The sequence below is a fragment of the Onychostoma macrolepis genome, chromosome 11, assembly GCF_012432095.1.
Source record: "Onychostoma macrolepis isolate SWU-2019 chromosome 11, ASM1243209v1, whole genome shotgun sequence".
Classification (NCBI taxonomy): Eukaryota; Metazoa; Chordata; class Actinopteri; order Cypriniformes; family Cyprinidae; genus Onychostoma; species Onychostoma macrolepis.
The window spans coordinates 24,157,225-24,178,022 of NC_081165.1; the positions used below are offsets into that span (position 1 = coordinate 24,157,225).

The following is a 20,798-nucleotide window of genomic DNA, read 5'->3' on the forward strand; positions in this document are numbered from 1 at the left end:
CATCTAATGATGTTTTATATTAAAGGATATTTGGCCCAGTCTGATCATTAAGGGGAGATTTGTCACCCCCTCATGGACGTAGAAGATACTACGAGTCTATGTAAATGTGAGTTGACATCATGATGCAAATCATTCCCAGAATATATAGTTTTTTAATCATGTAAATGTAGAAAAAGAGAACATGAGATTCGGTTGATATCAAAACTCACAACCAGGGTTATTATAGTTAACTAAAACCATTAAAATATTTTCATTGATTAAAACATTTTTATGTAGTAATTTAGACGTATTTCAGCTAGTTTTTAAGGCAACGTTTCTAATTTTCATTTTGTTTGACTTGATGTGCTAAAATATTTACAAAAAAACTGAAATAAAAATTGATTTAAAATTATAGAAGCATATTTTGAAGTGATAAAAACACATCAGAATTACTGTAACTTTAACAAAAATGATAATCAGGTTTTTACAGTATTAACAAAAACTGTCTCAGTGATACTAAAATAAGACTGCTCTCAAATTGGCCTCGCTATAAAATTGTATTAACTATCCGTTGCATAATCTAATGCACTTCTGCTACGAAATGATTGAATGACACATTAACTTTTCAACCCTTTAATTAAAAAGAGGAAATGACATTCCTTGTGTATGTGTGCATGCACAGAACTGCTCATAATTAATCATTCATTTACCCCTTACACAAATGGAAATGTGCACAAATAAATTTAGGGGATATATCTAAATATTTACATGCAATAATATGTTATCTATATACAGAGAGAAAGATGTTATGCAGCTCAAAAAGGTTTTTATTATTATATATAGTATATTATTATTTGATATTATTTATTTTTAATATTTTATTGCTCCTATTTTTAAATTAAGTATACATTTTTTTTAAATAAACGTAATAATAAATAAATGTAAAAAATATAAATACATTTTTGGTTTTCTAAAATTGCAGTCATTATTTTATGCAAGTTATGGTGTGCACTGAGGAGAATTAGACTTCATGAATTATATGTAATTTGGAGATTATATCATACCAATCATGTTGTGTGTCGGGTAGGCAGCCTGTAGATGGAGTACATGACCAGCTCTTGCTGTACATACATTGCCATACAGGACTCTATATTGGAAATCTGAATTCATTATGAAATGGGTCATAAATCATTGAAATAGCCTATATACACTCTGTTAATAAGCTGAGCATGATTTTGTCCTCCTCACCAACTTGGCTTTCTGAAACGTGTTCAGAGACAGCAGTAAAGCTTTATCTGTATGACTTCCACTTCAAACACTATCAGAAATATTCAAATGCATAAGCACACTGAATCTGACTTTTATGTTGGAAGCAGTAAGATAATGGCTTTTCTTCTCTTCTTGAAGGATTCCAGCCCACACAGCTCCACCCTGATGCTCCTGCAGCCAGTCCTCACGCACACAGAGCCGCCTCACTGGCCTGCCAGTTGCCGTGGTAACTTGACATGTCTCCATTTGCTGTGATCAATGGAAATGTTGCCGTCGCAGGGGATTGGAGGGCTGCCAGCTCTCTCGGAGTGCTGCGTAACTCTCTCTCCCTCTCGCTCCGAGACGGGGAAGACACAAAGGAAGAAATGGAGGCAGAGGGAAGCGGTGGGGTGGAGGAGGTGGGTGTGAAATGCCATCTGGGTGGTTTCTTGGCCTCTGCGGTCAGGGTTAAATCATCACTCATGAGGCAGATCATTTCATTTGAGTGTGCTGGTTCGGTGATAACACAAAACAATCAGTTCGAGTGACGCTCCGGCGATGTGGAATCAGGGATTTTCCACAAATCATCATCCTTCCAGTTTTTGCTGAGTCTAAATTACTACAAGAGGAGAGGGGGCTGAAATGGCTGAGGAGGCTCGCTCTCTCTCTCTCTGTGTGTGTGTGTGGAGGAGGTTTTGATTTCAGCATGATGCTGTCTGTCACACCAACCATGTGAAAAGAAAAGTCAGATTTAAGGTATTATTTGTTATTCAATATATCTGTGAAACATGGCTACTAGTGTGAAATTTAACATAACATGCTTACATAAGACACTGTCTAGTGATTATCAAATATAGAGGACTGTAGCGAGTCTACATTCATCCGTTCAACACATGCAAGCTTAAAGATTTGAATTGTAATGGGAGTTTTGGTCCACAAGGCAGACAGATATTAAAAATTAATTTAAAATACATATTTGCTATTGAAGTTTCATATAGGCTACTTCTAGGTAAAATATCAAGTGCTGCAAACTCGTCAAAATTCACAGTTTTGAATCCAAAACACATAACTGAGGATGTATTGGTTTTAGTAAAAGCTTAATTCAATTTACAGTGCTGCTTGAAAGTTTGTGAACCCCTTGCAGAATCTGTGAGTAATTTGAACAAAATAAGAGAGATCATACAAAATGCATGTTATTTTTTATTTAGTACTGTCCTGAGTAAGATATTTTACATAAAAGATGTTTATATTTAGTCTACAGGACAAAAAAATAGCAGAAATTATTAAAATAACCTCATTCAAAAGTTTGGGAAACCTTGGTTCTTAATACCGTGTGTGGTTACCTGGATGATCCACGACTGTTTTTTGTTTTGTGATGGATGTTCATGAGTCCCTTGTCTGTCCTTAACAGTTAAACTGAGCACTGTTTTTCAGAAAAATCCTCCATGTCCTGCGGAATCTTCAGTTTTCCAGCATCTTTTGCATATTTAAACCCTTTCCAGCAGTGACTGTATGATTTTGAGATCCATCTTTTCACACTGAGGACAATTGAGGGACTCAAACACAACTATTATAAAAGGTTTAAACATTCACTGATGCTCCAGAAGGAAACGCGATGCATTAAGAGCCATGAAAACTTTTGAACAAGATGAAGATGTCCAAATTTTTCTTATTTTGTAGAAATATATATATTTTTTCCATTTAGTACTGCCCTTTCAGAAGCAACAGAAGATACTTACATGTTTCCCGGAAGACAAATTAAGGAAAATTTACCTTGATCTTCAAATTCAAAAACTATTATGAACTACTATTCTAGTATTGTACAACTAGTATTGAACACTTAATAGTTGAGAACCACTACAGTTCATCATGACCAGTTTTGCCAGTTAAAGTCCACTACCTATTTGTGTCACCTTATCAGCATTGCAGAAATGGTCCACTCCTAGAAGCACTGCTAAAAGTGTGACGTTTGGCCATGTGAGTTGGTGCAAGAGCCCAGGTAAAGTGCTTTGCAAAATAAAAGCTTTAACACTATGAGCAGTCGAAGCACCTGGAGATCAAAGGGCTGCTGTCTTCATTAACGCTCTTGAAAATTTAATCAACTTGAATTTAATCAGGATGAATAAACTGCATACCAGGAGGGGATGAGCGAAAGTCATCACCCACTATCTCCAGACGACTTGTTGCATTCTTTTGTATTAATTTTGAAAGAATATAGGAAATATGAGGAAAGTGTATTTTGGTGTGTATTTGGATGATTAATTTCTGTGGGTGCTATTTTGTCTTTCTTTTTTGAATATCTGGAGGACAGGTTCTTGCCAATAGATGGAGAACAGAATAACATACAGTCATGGCCAAAAATATCGATAAATTGGTAAATACGATCAAAGAAGGCTGTGAAAATGAATCTGCATTGTTAATCCTTTTGATCTTTTATTTAAAAAATCATTCACAAAAAATCTAACCTTTCATTGGATAATAAGAAAATGGGGGGAAATATCATTATGAAATAAATGTTTTTCTCTAATACACATTGGCCACAATTAACGGCACCCTTTTATTCAATACTTTTTGAAACCTCCATTTGCCAGTTTAACAGCTCTAAATGTTCTCCTATAATGCCTGATGAGGTTAGAGAACACCTGACAAGAGATCAGAGATCATTCCTTCATCCAGAATCACTCTAGACCCTTTAGATTCCCAGCTCCATGTTGGTGCTTCTTCTCTTCAGTTCACTCATTTTCTACAGGGTTCAGGTCAGAGGACTGGAATGGCCAGCAGAAGCTTGGTTTTGTGCTCAGTGACCCATTTTTGTGTTGTTTTTGAGGTTTGTGTTTGGATTATTGTACGGTTGGAAGATCCAAACATGGCCCATTATAAGATTTCTAACAGAGTCAGTCACTTATTGATTTTTTATCTGTTGGTATTTGATAGAATCCATGATGCCATGTGTCTAAACAAGATGTCCAGGACCTCCAGCAGAAATATAGGCCCACAACATCAAAAGTACAGCAGTATATTTCATTGTACACATGGGGTACTTTTTATCCCTGTGTTCACCAAACCCATCTTGAGTGTTTGCTCCTAAAAAGCTCATTTTTTAGTTTCATCTGATCATAGAAGCCAGTCCCATTTGAAGTTCCAGTCGTGTCTGATAACTGAATTTGCTGGATTTTGTTTTTGGATGAGCGAGGAGAATTTCTTGAAACCCTCCCAAACAACATGTGATGATGTAGGTGCTGTTTTACAATTTTTTTTTAAAGGTTTTCTGAGCCCGAGACTCAACTATTTTCTGCAATTCTCCAGCTGTGGTCCTTGGAGAGTCTTTAGCCACTCAAACTCTCCTTCTCACCGTGCATTAGGACGATATAGACACACATGTGCTCTTCCAGGCAGTTTTGTAACATTTTATGTTGATTGGAAATTCTTAATTATTGCCCTGATGGTGGAAATGGGAATTTTCACTGCTCTAGCTCTTTTCTTAAAGCCACTTCACTAATTTGTGAAGCTCAATTATCTTTTGCTGCACATCAGAAATATATTCTTTGGTTTTTTTCATTGTGATGGATGATTAAAGGAATTTGGGCTGTGTTTTCCCTCCTATTTATATTTCTGTGAAGCAGGAAGCCATGGCTGGATAATTTCATGTGCATAATCACCCTGGAGTGCTCAAAATTGTGAATATGAATGTGAATATACTTCAGAGATATTTTACTCATAAGAATTTCTAGGGCTGCCAATAATTGTGTCCAACGTGTATTTGAGAAAAAACATTTATTTCATAATGATATTTCCCCCCATTTTAAATTCTTATTATCCAATGAAAGGTTACATTTTTGTGAATTTTTTAAATAAAAGATCAAAAGGATTAACAATGCAGATTAATTTTCACAGCCTTCTTTGATCATATTTACTAAGGCTGCCGATATTTTTGGCCATGACTGTATTTTTGGACTAAAAATCCCAAACTCATTTAATAAGAATTTAGTAGCGAGAAGAAATATTTCCAACCCATCTCTCATCTTTCAAATTAAGAATATTAAATGAATAAAGCAAAGCGACAGCTTTCAGTTTAATAATATTTCTATGTGACATTATTCCAGAGAGACTTTTCTCATCTTTTGTAAAAAGATTACATCAGATACCATATAATAAACCCAGCCTACACCTCTCACAGCTGAAAATGAAGGAAACTTCTGTCAGGGCTCAAAATCCATTTCAACCTCTCATCTTTCAAAAGCATTCAGAGTAATCAAATGAATTGTATGTCTATGACTGTGAGTCCAGAGTCCCACCCCTTGAAACACACATATAGTTCTTATTAAAATGATAAATTGCTCTGCACTGGAGGCCCCCACTGCTCAACCCAGTCACCATAGCAACAGCCAGAGCTCTGTTTGTGCTTTTGCAGACTTCACGATAGTTTCAGCGTATGGCGTGGGCACCGCTCATGTTTGGAGAGCGTATGTAGGCGTCAGAGTTGACTAGGTGGAAGAAGCTTATACTGGTGCCAGGTAGATTTCATGATACCAAGATGGGCCCAAATGCACCGCTGGGTTTTTGAGTGGTCACAGCATGATTCAAAAAGGCTTGATACATTACTACATATAGCTGCAAGCCAGCATAGCGTGCCTAATGATCTGAACATTTATTCATTTAGCAGACTACATCTGCAGTCTCTTTGAGATGTTGCAGTGCAACACTGAGAGATCTTTAAAATTTAGTATCTTGAATTGTCTGACATTCATTTGGATTGACAGCAAGCTAATTGTTGATGCCTCTAGAGGAAATAGAACATCCTTTGTGCATCTCTGCAGTACTCACTCAGAGCAGTGCATGGCAACAGTATAATTAAACCCCAGGTGTGGGATGCTGTCGAGGCATCATAGATGCCTTGTGTGTTTCATCATTTTTATTTCTTGGTAAAATCACTGCAATTATTATACTCAGAAATCGCTGTTTTCTTTTATTCTAAGTAACAACACTTTGTCGCAGATGGTGTGCTTTACAGTAGTAAAAAAATAAAAAACATTTAATTTTTCTTTCTCTTCCTGCCACTTTATTAGTGGTGACTTGCCACATCCTGCATCTGAAAGTTTCATATTCAAACTCCATATGTAGGAATGCTTGCACTGCCAGTTTAATCTGCATTTAATAAGAATTTAAAGTATGACCTCAGCAAGACTGTGAAATGCTCTGGGCTAGAATTTATCTTTGGTGGAGAGATTAAAAAAAATCCAGTTTTAATGAGAAATCAAGCTGTTTAAAAATCAGGTCCCAAATGCAAGCATGTCATATTTGAATCAAGCCCAGCAGTTTGCAGATCTACGGTATTTTATTGGTTTATATCTTTGGTTAATTACTCTGGAGTAATTACTGGCTCCAGAGTCATTGTCCTTCTGGGAGTTTGCTTAGTGTAACAATCAAATGCCAAATAATGACAAACACAAACAACGCATGCACCTCTAAGTAATCTTTAAAAAAAAAAACAGATATTATTATCTTGTTAAATGCAGGTTTGGTATATTATGCTTGTGAATGGGACAGCTTGGGGACTATATGTGCCTTGACCTTTAGGTCCATTGAATTTAATCTACTCTACTGTCTGATTTGTTTGCCGGACATAATGGCAGATTCAGCATTATGATTGGTCAGATCACCTGTCAATCAAGCTCTTTTCAAAGGGTTATTTGCTTAGCTTTCATGTACTGTACATCGCTCTCAAATATCTACTGATTGGTTCTATATCTCCACCACTAACCTGCTGTAAGCCACCAGATTTATACTTTAGAAATGAAAGAAAAATATTTCAGTACAAAAATGGGAGGGGTAATGTTTGCAGTGTGTTACAAATTACAATTTAGGGTCATTGTAATTTACAGCAGCTTGTTTATTGTTGTCATTTATGTTGTCTTTTTTTTTGGAAACTGCATCAACAGCACGAAGCATCCATTACGGACAACCATCTACAGAGATCCAGGAGCAGCTCAGAGCACCGTGAAGAGAGAGCTGACGCACACAGTATTCAACCTGCAGTGACAGCTGCACATGTACATTATAACAGATTGGAACTCTTCACTGACAAGGCTTCACTTCCACCTTGACAACACTCACATAACATGCATCAAGTTCATTTAGAGGAGAACCTCTGGGAAACAGCATGACAAGGTGACCTCTAACTATTACAGATAAATCCCAGAGTGTTTGTAGAAATTCTTTTTGTGATTTACACCAAAAAAGTTGTTTCTTTTGGGAAACTCTTTCTCATTATGATACATAAAATGTGGGACCTGCAGTAAATTCTTCACATGGACCTGTTGTCCAGTTGCTGTTCCACTATAAGGTATGTGATGGATTGTGAGAAAATACTTTCCTTAAAGTGTCCAGAGCAGTCTAATATTCCTTTGGAATACCTCACAGACAATCCAATTCACCTCACTTGTTAACACAAAGAGATGAAGTGATTTATAAGTGCTTATTCAAAGTGCTTCCACTGTTTTTCACAGGTTGTCTTCAGTAGATTTGCAGAATGTCCAGAACAGCTTATCAGCAGTTATAGTCAGATGTACAAAGAACGGACGCTACCCTTTTGCAAAGCAATTATCATTCATAAAGAGCCAACAAAACACTTTAAATCGGTTTTCACTGTGAGCGTTACAAGGCAGTCAAATATTTTCTATTATTGTATCACTACAACATACACTAAACAATCGTGCGTAAACACACATACACGTAAATTCAACTTCACATCTGTCACACGTTTAAATAAAGTATGAACAAAAAGAGCAGCAATAAAAATAATCCCAAACCTTATTTTACACTCTGATAATATGAAGATTATGTAAATACAATACATCTGATGGAAATTTTGATAATGTAGTTTGGCAAAAACCATTGTGCTCTTAAGTCGTCAGAAGCAGCATCTCCCGAAAGCTCTACTGACTCAAAGTGTAGTGAATCCGGCTATTCTGATATTCCTCCTGGAATCAAATCAAGTAATTCAACCCAAATGACCAAAAAGTGTTGTTGTGCTCATATATATTAGCACATTGTCACTCTTTGAAATGCCTGCCACTATGTAACTTTTTGTAGTAGTTGTCCTGCTCCGTGTGGTTCAGATTGCCCTCCCTATCCAGTAGGACTAGAGGGGTCTTGCGGCGCAGACTGCGACCCTCTGAGGTGTGACCCACGGATGGGAGTTGAGGGGGAAGTGGTGGCTGGGGAGGTTGAGGAGGCTGGGGCAGCCCGTGGTCAGCCTCACTGGTGCAGGAAAAAGGAGAGCTGCTCCTCACGTTGCGGTAACTGCGGGAACTGTCACGGTTGAGGTTTTTAAGCTCGTACGATTCGGCCATGTTTCCATCAGAAGATCCTCTCCACTCCCAGGGGTTATTGGGGTTGGAGGTCATACGGACTACGGGGTGGTGGGGGGCGTGGGCATCAACCGTGATGATGCCTGAACCGCTGTCACGTTCTGAACGATTAGGCGATGATTCTGTGCCCGTGATGGATGAGGTACCAGAAGAGGACGAGGTCTCTGAGGATTTAGCCGATCCAGACAGGAGTCCCTGTTGCTTTGACATGGCAATGACCTGCATGATCCGAGGCTGATTTCCTGCCTTGAGAACTGGAACATTAGCACCACTTTTCTCTGTGATGGACAGCCATTTGGCCCGAGTGCTGGCACTTTTAGGGGACACAGGTGGAGGAACCGAGGGCTGTGCTGGAGGGCGAGGGGGCATCACTACTCTTGCCCCTGCAGGTGGGTTAGCCGGTTTGGCTGATGGTTGAACAGACGAATAGACTGAAGAGTGGACGCTATCCTCCTCTGTGGTCGTGTCGTTGCCACCATCTGAGCCCTGATCGCTGGTGTCCTCATCGGGGAAGCTGCCGCCTCGCATCTCCATTGACTTTTGCTTCCATTCAGACACTAATTGCTGTGTCCGCATGGGGTCCAGTGGTACTGGAACAGGTACTGTCACCAGACGCCTCGTTGGCTCCTCTGGAGCTGTAGCACGGGGTAATGTGTTGCTGAAGGTTACCATGGTCTCCTTACCCATTGGGCTGCGAGGTGCCAGTAGCTCCACGTCCACACTGGCTCTCTTTAAGCTTCCCAACGAGGTTTTCTCCCGCTGTACAGGCCGGTTCAGCCCATCTAGACATGCTGGTGATGTTATTTCCTCATTGCTCTCAGAGGCATGGCCTTTGTGATAGACAGAGTCGTGACCTCTCTGGGCCAGAGCCCTCAAAGCATCCTTCTGCAGAGGAGGAGGTTGCGGGATGACGGTGTCCTCTGGAGATTTGAAGTTGGCAACAGCATGGAAAGCCTGGAATGATTTAGAGTTTTAAGATACAGTGGCTTCATTACATTGCTTATTTCCCAACAAAGAATATTCCTATAACCCAGTCCAGTTTAGGGTTAGGCTTAAGGCTGGGGTGGGAGCTTGAACAACACTCATATCAACCAACCTCTGATTTTAGGGATAGTTAATGGGTAAGGATAGGGTTGGCATTAAGGATGGGATTAGTATTATGTTTGTTAATCTGGTTGTTCTAGGACCAACAAAAGTTGGTGATTCATAATTCTAATTAGCCAAATCATAGTCACTTGTGTGGTGGACGTATTGACCTGAAGAGAATTATATTGCTTTCAGGGGCATTTGTATTTTATAACCCCATATCAGGTTCTGTGTTCCCTGGGAATCAAAATGTGGCTTTGTCATTTTTAGTGGATATGTTCCTACAGACATCAGTGCCAACCCTGCTTTAACACACCTGGATTTAATTTTTAGTAATCCTGAACACCTTGATTAGTGTCTAATTTCGAAAGCTGCACCCTCCAGCCCTATTGAAAAAACAGCATATGCTGGTATGTTTTGAAGCATGGCAGATGGCTTGAGCTGGTTTAAGCTGATCCTGAGATGGTTATGAGCTGGTATAAGCTGGTCATGTGCTGGTCCTGAACTGGTCATAAGCAACAAGCTCCTGCTCAGGACCAGCTCATAACCAATTTATAACCAGCTTAAACCAGATCATGACCAACTAAGGACCAGCTCAAACCAGCTGCCATGATTCAAAACATACTTAACCGGCATATGCTGTTTTTTTTTTCAACAGGGGGAGGTTGCATTTTTTGTCTGCATACATCGAGTATGCTCGTTTCAACTAACCATTATAAAGCTGACTTTTATTCTTTGTGAGGTGTGAATTGCTGTAATTGCTTTCTTACTCTGGAATGTAATGATTACTTTTCTGAAATGAGACGTATTTGACCAACAAATGCAACCTCTGGAGGACGCAGCCTTTGAAATGAGGGACAGCAAAAGGAAACATCCAAAATGCGCAGTGCTGAGGAAGCTCCAGGAACTGTGTGAAAACCCTGAGCTACAGGAAAATGTGATTTTGCCATGTGGTATGTATTCCTGCATCAGTGTTGTTGGTTGTAAAACAAAATTACAATCAAACAGTGTTCATGTAGCTTAAACAGTAAAGCATTGCACTAGCAGTCATGGAACCAGTTTCCAGGTAATGCATGACATGGTAAAATGTATAAATTGAATGCACTGTATGTTTCAGCAATTTTATTTAGGACTGAAGTTTCTGCCAAATGTATAAATGTAAACTGCCATAGCCCTAATCCTGACAGAAGAGTTTATTGAATGTTGTTTAAGCCCCTATTTCCAGACAGGCTTTGCCCAACCCCAAACCCTAAAATCTACTTAGTTGGTTATAATGTTGCTTCAGAACCAACATGGAGTTTGATGCAGGAACATCTACTTGGGTAAAACACATTAAGCTCAATAGCAAGATGAGGGTGGAAGATGGTTTACCAAATAACCCTGTTTAAAAAAAACAGCATATTGTGGTTAGGTATGTTTTGAAGCATTGTAGCTGGTTCGAGCTGGTCCTTAGTTGGTCACGAGCTGGTTTAAGCTGATCCTGAGTAACTAACTTCTGCTCAGGACCAGCTTATAACCAGCTCAAACTAGCTACCATGCTTCAAAACATACCTATCCAGCATATGCTGTTTTTTTTCCAACAACGACGCTACACCACATCTGCAAAACTACATCAATAAACCAATAACTCACCAAGTACGCTGCAATACCAGTGCCAATACAGAACCCAACGTAAACATCGATCGGGTGACTGCGGTACTGGGTGATCTGAGTGAGTCCCGTCAACGCAGCCGCAATGGCAAAGGCAAACACCAGAACGGGTTTGAGCAGCTTGGTGCTATCAGAGATTGTTGAGTTGAAGTACATCTAGAAGAGCAGAGAGCAGCAGAAGTCTCCAGCTGTCATGTGCAAATTAATAACATACTGCCTTGCAGCTTCAGACAGTCTGACAAGCGCAAGGTGGGAAGCAGCAACAACTTATCTCCACGTCTGTCGCTTGAAGTGGATCCTGCCAAATAGCTAGACATGTGAAGCACTTACCTATAATTAGACTTTCTCTAATCTAGTGAACAGAATGCATATGAGCATATTAAATCGCACCTTTCTTTATAATATGATCCGTGTTGAAATCTATTACTTGTGTCAATGCATATGACATGCACATCTATTATGTTGGTTGTTCATTATTTCTATATACAGTACAATCAGTTTAAACTGTACTAAACACTATTGATTTCTCTCATAGAGGAGTTTACCACAGTAGCCTATTAGGTTTACATATAAACAGTATTTGCTGTTAACATTTAGTGAACACGCATTGAGACGGTGTCGAAGAGACTTACTGAAATATAAACAGCAGCAAAGGAAGAGAGGGTTGCATGCTGGGAAGGAAAGGTTTTCCTGTCACAAAGGAAAGCAAACATCTAGAGTAAGTCTAGCCCAGATATGCAGCAGAAGTCAATGTCACACGTTTATAGGTTTAAAAGAAGGAGTGAGTAGGAAGTGCTCTACAGGAAGAAAACCACAAAAGGAAGAAAGAAAATGGTGATTGTACAAAGCTGAAGTTGATCACAGTTAATCACAAAATCAGAAGTTATTTGGTTACCTGGCAGACAGAATAGCATGCTGATCCTGGCCAGAGCAAATGTCTTTGGTGATGTAAGGGTTCTTGTCACAGGACACACCTGGGACTGTATAATTGGGTTTGCACACTGTGAGAAAGAATGGTGTGTGATAGCCAGTGGCTAGCTGGATGACATCCGTAACCAGTGCTGTTGCACAAAGACCGAACACATGAACCCCTAGAAGGAGAGACAGATCATGAGGAATGAAACATCGATGACTCATTTCATCAGTTTCATGCAACACTCTGTGCCTGACTCATGTTACATAATGTTCATCTGCATCACTCCTGCTCAGATTTTTAGTGTTGCAGTTTCAAAAAGTGCAAGGTTTTTCCTAGATTTATAATCATTTCTTATAGCGTATAATGCTCCAGCACATCACACAATTTCCTGTGGAGTTTAATTGTAATTCTAATAAATGTATTTTTAAATTTCTACAGTAAGTGTAAACAACTAGAATTTATTATTGTACTTTATTATATTGTATAATTACACTGTCAATCCACACTAAACCTCTTAGCTCACAGCCCTCACACTCAGCACTTTCATATTTTAACGTCAAACATTCTGATATAAAATACCCTTACAATGAAAAGAGTGTTACATACCAACAAAACGGACGGTTCTCCGTAGGAAAGAGTTAAAATTACATCCACCAGCATTTATGCTTCCTTCAATCCCTGGACGGACCTTCAGTTTGGACTGCATACAATACAGCAGACCTTCACCAATCATTATCTGAACACAATAAGAGAAAATCAAAGAATTATACAATTGTTAAAAAATAACTTTGGCACGTGTAAATGTAATTAGAGGATGATTAAATGTGAATATTATTAGATAAGTTTTCTGTTTTCTGTGGAGAAGCAAGTTATTACATTTTGATAAAATTGTTTTCTTTACCATATCTGACTTTAAAGAGATGGCATCATTTACTCACCCTCAAGTTGTTCCAAACCTGTATGAGCTATACTGTTGAGCACAAAAGAAGGTATTTTGAAGAATGTTGGCGGTAGCCATAGACGTTTACAGTATGGGAAAAAAAATACTATGAATGTCAATGGGGACCATCAAATCTTTGGTTACCAACATTCTTCAAAATATATTCTACTGTGTTCAACAGAACAAAGAAACTCATACAGGTTTGAAAAGACATGAGGGTGAGTAAATGACTATATAGGTTGCAAAGATGTAAATGCAATGCTGTCACGATTGCTTTCATCTCACAGAAGCAGCAGGGCCGGCGAACGCCAGACTCAGGAGCATGAGCAGAGGAATGAGCTCATCGCCGCTGTCCACGTACGGCATGCTGAGTGACCGGTCATGGCAGCGGAATCCCACCTGCGCCGGCTGGAGCACATCCGTCAGTTCCAGGAAGTACAGTGAAACCATGGAGGACGCCACAATGGGTAGCTATTTTCTCAGAGGAAGGAGAGTGTGTGCATAATGCAGAAGTCTTTATTAATTTTAAAAGTACTAAATTGCATGTCTTTCTCAAGTGCACACAGATATTAAATATTGATAATACTCAAACAATTCAACACCAGAGCACAATTTAATTAGAGCAACTGTGGCAGATGGCTGTTGTTAAATGTCAGCACAGAGTTCTGTACTCCAGGGCTGACAATGTGGTGGAAGGTAAACACAGTAGCACACTCGAACTGACTGCTATTATGCACTTTCAATTATGTCTTCAAAGAAAATGAGGAAGCCCAGTTGTTTAGAGTGTGTAATGTAATTACCTGAGACATTAATTGTTCTATTGAAGTATTAAACTGGTAATAAATGATGGCACGTACCTCTACGAAATAGAAGCATGGTAACAGCGTCAGACTGTCTTTGGGCGGTTTCTTCTTGATTTTTTCACGTGCAGTCATCATGGTGCTGGTCTTCTGAAGTTATTCTGTCTACACATAAGATCATTTTAAGAACCCCATGAAAAGACTTGACGAGTGCAGTTCTTTCTTACTAAAAATACCCTGCAATTGTGCTTTTAGTATATTAAACTGGTAAGTCTGCTAAATTGGAACATCTAATTTTGTACTTAATGTACTTTAATTGTGTGGAAGTAGTGCTGAAGTCCAAATAAAGATATACTGAAGTATATTTGATTGTGCTAAAGTGGAACTATTGCAAGTATACTTTAAATATTTTCCATTTAAAGACAGATATTATTGAAAGATCATATAATCCTCATCAATAGTGACATTAAAACAAATGTTGGGCTTAATATTTAGAAATGTGCGTTGTGCACAAGTAGTACTCCAAATAAAGTTTAATAACAATTTTTATACATATAAGTCTACAGCGATATGTCAGTAAATATGTTAATAGATTTGAACTATACTTAGAATGAAATAAATGTATTTTAAATATATTACTTTTTTATTAGGGTATGAGTGCAATATGATGTAATTAATATTTCTGGTCTGTTTTCTGAGAAAAACTTAGACTTTAACATCTTAAATGTGTATATCTACCCAAATTTAAATGTTATGTTAAGATAGATAAAAGATATGGATTAACATGGCTAAATATAAACAACAAATTGTTGTAATATATTAGTAAATTATTATAAAATATTCCAAAAAAGCCAATAACACATTTAGGCCCCGTTTACACTAGTGCGTTTTCATTTTAAAAAGCATAATCGTTTACACTACTCCGGTGTTTTCGACCTGACTTCTGAAAACGCTGCAGACCCCGTTTTAGTTTGAAAACTCTGGGGTTGCGTTTCCACTAGTGACTTGACGACCGTGTAAACAATAACATCATACTCATTATTGTACCCATAGATATGTATGGGTAGGTTCCTCATTCGACCGCTCCAAGCACGCAGACACGTCCACCATCTAAATAATAGGGAATCTACCTATACATATCTATGGTTGTACCTGCATGAGTAGTCATGTGACATATACGTTTTAGGTTGTGTAGTGTAAACTTTTTCATTCTAAAACACCGTTTTAAAACGAAAACGCACTACGGGGCCTGAATTAAATGTGAAACTTTGAAGTAGAACAACTGAAACTGTATTTTTGTTTAAAACATGCTGAGAACTTCACAAAAACCAACATTCATGAAAGAGCTGAAATTGCTCTAACTTTAATCAGTGGAGTCATGATCATAAATCCTGGACAGTTGGAGCACCAAGATGAACTTCAGCATCTATCCTAGAAAGACAATTTACCTGACTTGAATATTATCAAACCACTGTGAACAGTTTTGGTGAGAAGCTGATTCCTTCCTTCAACATCTCTGAAGCAGCTGGAAGATGTTTTTACTGATGACGCTCTGGAGACTATTCACAACAGTGGCGGTTCTACATTGAATTACTCTCCGGGCAAGACCCCTCTGAGCCCCCATCTGAGAAAAAAAAAATTGGAGGTTTTTTTGCTAAAAATTTTGCACAAACAGCCATGTTTTACTATAACAATATAAGTGTAAGACAAGCTTATATTTCTCAATTGCACAAATCCTTCAACATGAAAAACACAATTCTGCACAAAACAGTATAAGTTATCAGAACTTAAATAAATATACTCTATATACATAATAAACACTCTGTGTTTATTTGGCACTCGACAATCAACAGATTTCCCATCCCCCAGCACTGTCACTCACGACCAGAAGTCAAGACTAAACCACGAAGTGAAAATAGCAGTATTCTTTAGTGATATGTTATTTACACAGTGCAAATAGCTTTAGATTCTATTTATTCTATGTTAAAATAAAATAAAAACATGGCGAAAAACATTATTAGAGAAAAAACATTACTTATTGCAAAAATAGTGGTAATTATGTGCACTTCTGCATTGTAATACATTATAAAATAGTATGCAATAACTTATTGAGTGTAATTTTTTAATTTTATTTCTAATTATTAAATGGATGCCACCTTATTGGGACAAAAGCCCTCTCTACACCTCCCCTAACCCTACCCGATACTTTATGTTCAACTTTTTGATTATTTCCTTCATTTTTATTAAAAAATAAATGCTTTTCTGATGTGATTTGAAATTTAAAAAGGGAGAAAAAAAGTTCGCCAAAAGGCAGATTCGAACCCCGGTCGATCGTGTCAAAACAAGTGTAACGCAAACTTTACCATCTGCGCCACTGAATCTGAAAACTAGTAATTGTTTTTTGCATATTTGACTATCTCAATCATATGTTTGTGGGTGGAGTTAATGTAAATAGCCTCTGCCAGCAACATAGCTATTTGCACTTAAATAGACACTCCGATTTTTTTAAATTTTTTTATATTCCCAACAATTAAACAGTTGCCCACAGAAAAAAACAGGGGGTGCTGCAGCACCCTCAGCACCCCCACTTCCCGCGCCCCTGGGTGTGACTGACTTTAGCCCTCCTTGTCCGCTCCATTTGGGAGAGGTGAACTGTCCCCCGCGGCCGCGCCCCCCTCCCCTTTCCACTTCTCACACAGCTTCTGTGCTCGGTACCTTCTCAACAAGCAGGGGCGCCAGTTTGCCAATTCTCCACACAGTTATATGATAGATAATATGATAGATAACAGAAAACCGCTTAGCGGCGCAGATGATTTTATTTTATTTTTTTCCAAGTGCTTGTGCCGCCCCCCACGTGTCATGATAAAATGACGGCTGCCCGGTTCGCCCATGCCTAAAACCGCCACTGATTCACAAGTTGCATATTTTCAAAGGTCAGAAGATCCTTAATAAAGAAATGCTGAATATAGTGTTCACATTATTTTGTCCAACCCCTGTATGTTTGCAAAAAAGTGGGCTTTGGTTAAATACGATCCACAGGAAAAGGCCTGCACAAAAATGTTCAAATGATTATTTCCTCATCTGAAACAGAACGAGGCCCGGATAACAGACTGTGTGCCTGAGGAAAGAAATATTAAATAAACAGCTCCTTTCAGAATATTCTCAAAAGAGCATAATGAACAAATGTTAATGTGGGCTATTGTTTGAGCAGGCATTGAGAGAATAGTGTTTCTTGCTCTCTGCCAAATCAGCAGTGACTAAACAAGGCACTTGTCCTGAAGACACTCTCCCAACTCTCGAGTGGGAGTGAGCGAGTCTCTGCTGAAATTAGCAGGGAGCCTGTTTTCAAGAGTGGGAGCTCTGTTTATCTCAAAGAGCCGCATATGTCTCACAGGCAAAAGATTTCTGAGTGTGTGTGTGTGTGTGTGTGTGTGCTTTTAGGGAGGAATCCATAGGCGCTGAGTTCTCTCCAAAAAAGACAGTGTTTGTGCTCACACATACTCACACAGCATGAGGCTTCGACTGCAGAGAAAGTTAATTAAACTTGACTGGGCTTCTCACACGAATCTGTTTCCTGCGAAAGTGGGGTTAAAGAGTGAGTTGTGCAACACAGCTACTTTCTGACCCTTGTTTGTGCCAAGAATCCAAGCAAACTAGCCCACGACACTGCGGAACAATGCATGGGTCGATCAAAATTTCAAGCCATGATAACCAGTCAAGCCAAAATCGTTATACACTTGAAGTGAAGAAACTCTGGAAAAATCAATAATGTAATCAGATAAGAATGAGATAGATCAGTCTCGCTAATGTTCACAAATCATGAGCAAAGTCACTGACGATGAGAAAGATGGCAATTATTTCAAATACACTGATTACATTGACACTCACACTGCAACACCTTGATTGTTAGAAACTGAAAATATTATTATTATTATTAGATGTATGTATGAGATGTGTATTTTATATATCCATGATTTTACCCTGGACCACAAAACTAGTCTTAAGTCGCTGGGGTATATTTGTAGCAATAGCAAAAAATACACGGTATGGGTCAAAACTATAGAATTATACTTTTATGCCAAAAATCATTAGTATATTAAGTAAAGATCATATTCCATAAAGATATTTTATAAATTTACTACTGTAAATATATCAAAACATCGTTTTTGGTTAGTAATATGCATTGCTAAGAATTCATTTGGACAACTTTAAAGGCAATTTTCTCAATATTTAGATTTTTTTGCACCCTCAGATTACAGATTTTCAAATAGTTGTATCTCAGCCAAATATTGTCTGATCCTAACAAACCATACATCAATGGAAAGCTTAAATCTCAAGTTCAAAAAATTGACACTTAAGACTGGTTTTGTGGTCCAGGGTCACATATATGTATTATTACATTTATCAAACAGTAAATTTTATATTAATCAATATAAATTAAATAGGAAATAATAATGTATTATTTATTAATTCATATATAGTATTATGAATGAATGAATAAATGAATGATAGATAGATATTAAACACATTAATATATGCTAATAGTATTACATTTATTCAATATAAAATGTAAACGTAATTTAAAATTGTATATATTCATATTAAAATAAATACAATAAGAGTAATATAGATCACAATTGCAGTGGTGAATATATAGCAAGAGTATTTATTCACTATTTTATTTTAAAATAAATAAAATAATTAGATAGATAGATAGATAGATAGGCTGTTATTATATTATTATTCTTGATTACATTTAAATATTCAATCTTGAAATGATATGTATTTATATATTTAATATATGTTTTTATATAGTTGTATGACCAAATAAATAAATATGCAAAAAGGACAGGAATAATTGCCTACTAAGAGATTGTCACGATCGATTCGCAGTGGTGAATAGAATAGCAAGAGTTTTTTAATCACTCAGGAATTGATCAGCTGTCAGATGAAGTGAGAGCTTGAGAGAATCACTGCCCATCAGTGCGCGGAATGACCTGCAGTCGATAACAATATCCATACACGTTATAGATATGCCTGCCCAAAATCATCTTGACTCGCGCTGTAAAGTGAGACTGAGATGTTTGTTATGTAAAACTAGAATCGCTTCCGTACAGCAGAGTCACTGCGACAATCTCAGCTATCATCATACCGCATCTCCACTGGACGCGACGCGACCGTACCCGCGCGCGCTTTAATTCCCACACATAATTATAACGGCAGCGTTCTGGTCGCGTCGCGTCAGGAGAGCGTTGTTTATTCTGCTGCTGTTCATCACGCAGGTAGAAAACCAGGAAAATCTCACCTTGACTGCGAAAACAGGCGATTCCCTGATATCCTGACTGAAAATTCCCAGCGTATTCCTTCTTCGCGAGGATAGAACTGCGGATCTTTCAGTTCATATTCCTCTTTCCGCTCACGTTTTCCACGGAGCAGTCACGCAGCCGTGGACTCCTGTTATGTGCTTGACTGCTGGAGCCAACCACAATATCCCTCAACTCACTGAGCTCCTGTTCCAGCTGCTCTTCTGCAGTCAGACATGCAGTATCTGAGGGGCTTCAGTAGGAGAAGACCGCACTATCAGAGATAAAAATGGTTTGTCAATGCTGTATGAAGCTGCGTCCATTGATCTTAGTGTAAAATCGTTCCATCCTCAGCAGTCATCAGCATTCCTGAGCATCTTCTGAGTGCGATCTGCACTGATCTCCTCCAGCAGTGGTAACGTGGTACTGCACAGGTAACTGTTCAGATAGCAGGGTGGGGTGGAGAGGCTGGGAACTGGTTTAACTTATGTCCAGCGGCAGGATGAAAACATCACAATGTCCTTTTTCCTGTAGCCTTACAAATGTTTTCCCTTCCAGCCTCCTTAAGGACCACCGAATAACCAAATTACTTCGATTGCATGCGTTTTCTTCCTTTTTATTGTGAAGATGGAATAAATGAAACAAATCTGTTGTAAAATGTGTCATCCAATGTAAATGGATTTTTTTTTTAAAACTACACTGAAAATGATTTATTGAATTTACTAAATAAAATTTAAATATGACTTTCAACTAAATTTATTTAAATGTAGCTAAAATAAATTGTTTGCTACCACTTACCTTTAAAAAAAAATAAAGTATCATTATTTTCAGTGTACTTAATTTTTATAATGCATCAGCTCATCAGGTGACAGAATAAAACCCGTGTGATACATATTTATTATGCTAATATAATAAAGCCATTATATTAAAACCGACCAACCCTCAATATAAAAAGCCACATTGTCTTGGTACTTAATATTTTTATCTTTCATAAATAACATTTACAAAATTTTCTTCAGTAGCACCTATCAATAATGTTACACATTTATAAATACATTTAAGTATATAGAAGATACATTCACAAGTTTGGGTCAGTAAGACACAAAAATAAAATATGTTTTAGATATTTTTTGTTTCTTGACTCTTGCTCACTAAGGCTGCATTTATTTAATCAAAAATACAGTAAATACAGTAAAATATCATTAGAATTTTAAATCACTGTTTTCTATTGTAGGCAAGGCAAGGCACGTTTATTTATATAGCACATTTCATACACAGTGGTAATTCAAAGTGCTTTACATAAAAGGAAGTGAAATAGTCATTAAAAAATAATCACAACGATAAAAACAAGGAATTAAAAAAAATAGTAAAAACAAGGAAATTATATAAAAATTGATTTAAAATGAATTTAAAACAGTTAAGAATAGAAAATGATTATACATAAAATAGAGTGCAATTAGTTCAGACGTAGCACAGTGCTCATTCAACGATTTTTTTTTTTTTCTC

At 37.8% G+C, this 20,798-nt stretch overlaps 1 protein-coding gene and 1 long non-coding RNA gene across 3 annotated transcripts; one reads left to right on the plus strand and one right to left on the minus strand.

Annotated features, from left to right (window-relative positions):
- The first annotated feature begins 4 nt into the window (after positions 1–4).
- On the plus strand, positions 5–7,295 carry LOC131549084 (uncharacterized). Its single transcript, XR_009273327.1, has 3 exons — positions 5–106; positions 1,387–1,646; positions 7,167–7,295. It is a non-coding gene; the product is annotated as an uncharacterized LOC131549084 (long non-coding RNA).
- On the minus strand, positions 5,075–19,836 carry plppr3b (phospholipid phosphatase related 3b). Of its 2 annotated transcripts, XM_058790898.1 has the most exons (8): positions 19,295–19,836; positions 14,047–14,154; positions 13,475–13,660; positions 12,856–12,985; positions 12,229–12,424; positions 11,966–12,023; positions 11,316–11,489; positions 5,075–9,551 (listed from the first exon to the last, which is right to left on the minus strand). In XM_058790898.1, exons 2-8 carry the CDS (start codon positions 14,125–14,127, stop codon positions 8,280–8,282), a joined length of 2,097 nt encoding a protein of 698 aa, XP_058646881.1. In that variant the 5' UTR covers positions 14,128–14,154; positions 19,295–19,836; the 3' UTR covers positions 5,075–8,279. The 2 variants fall into 2 exon arrangements, with proteins under 2 accessions (XP_058646881.1, XP_058646880.1); XM_058790897.1 differs by lacking the exon at positions 19,295–19,836 and having other exon boundaries at positions 14,047–15,564.
- Positions 19,837–20,798: the final 962 nt, after the last annotated feature.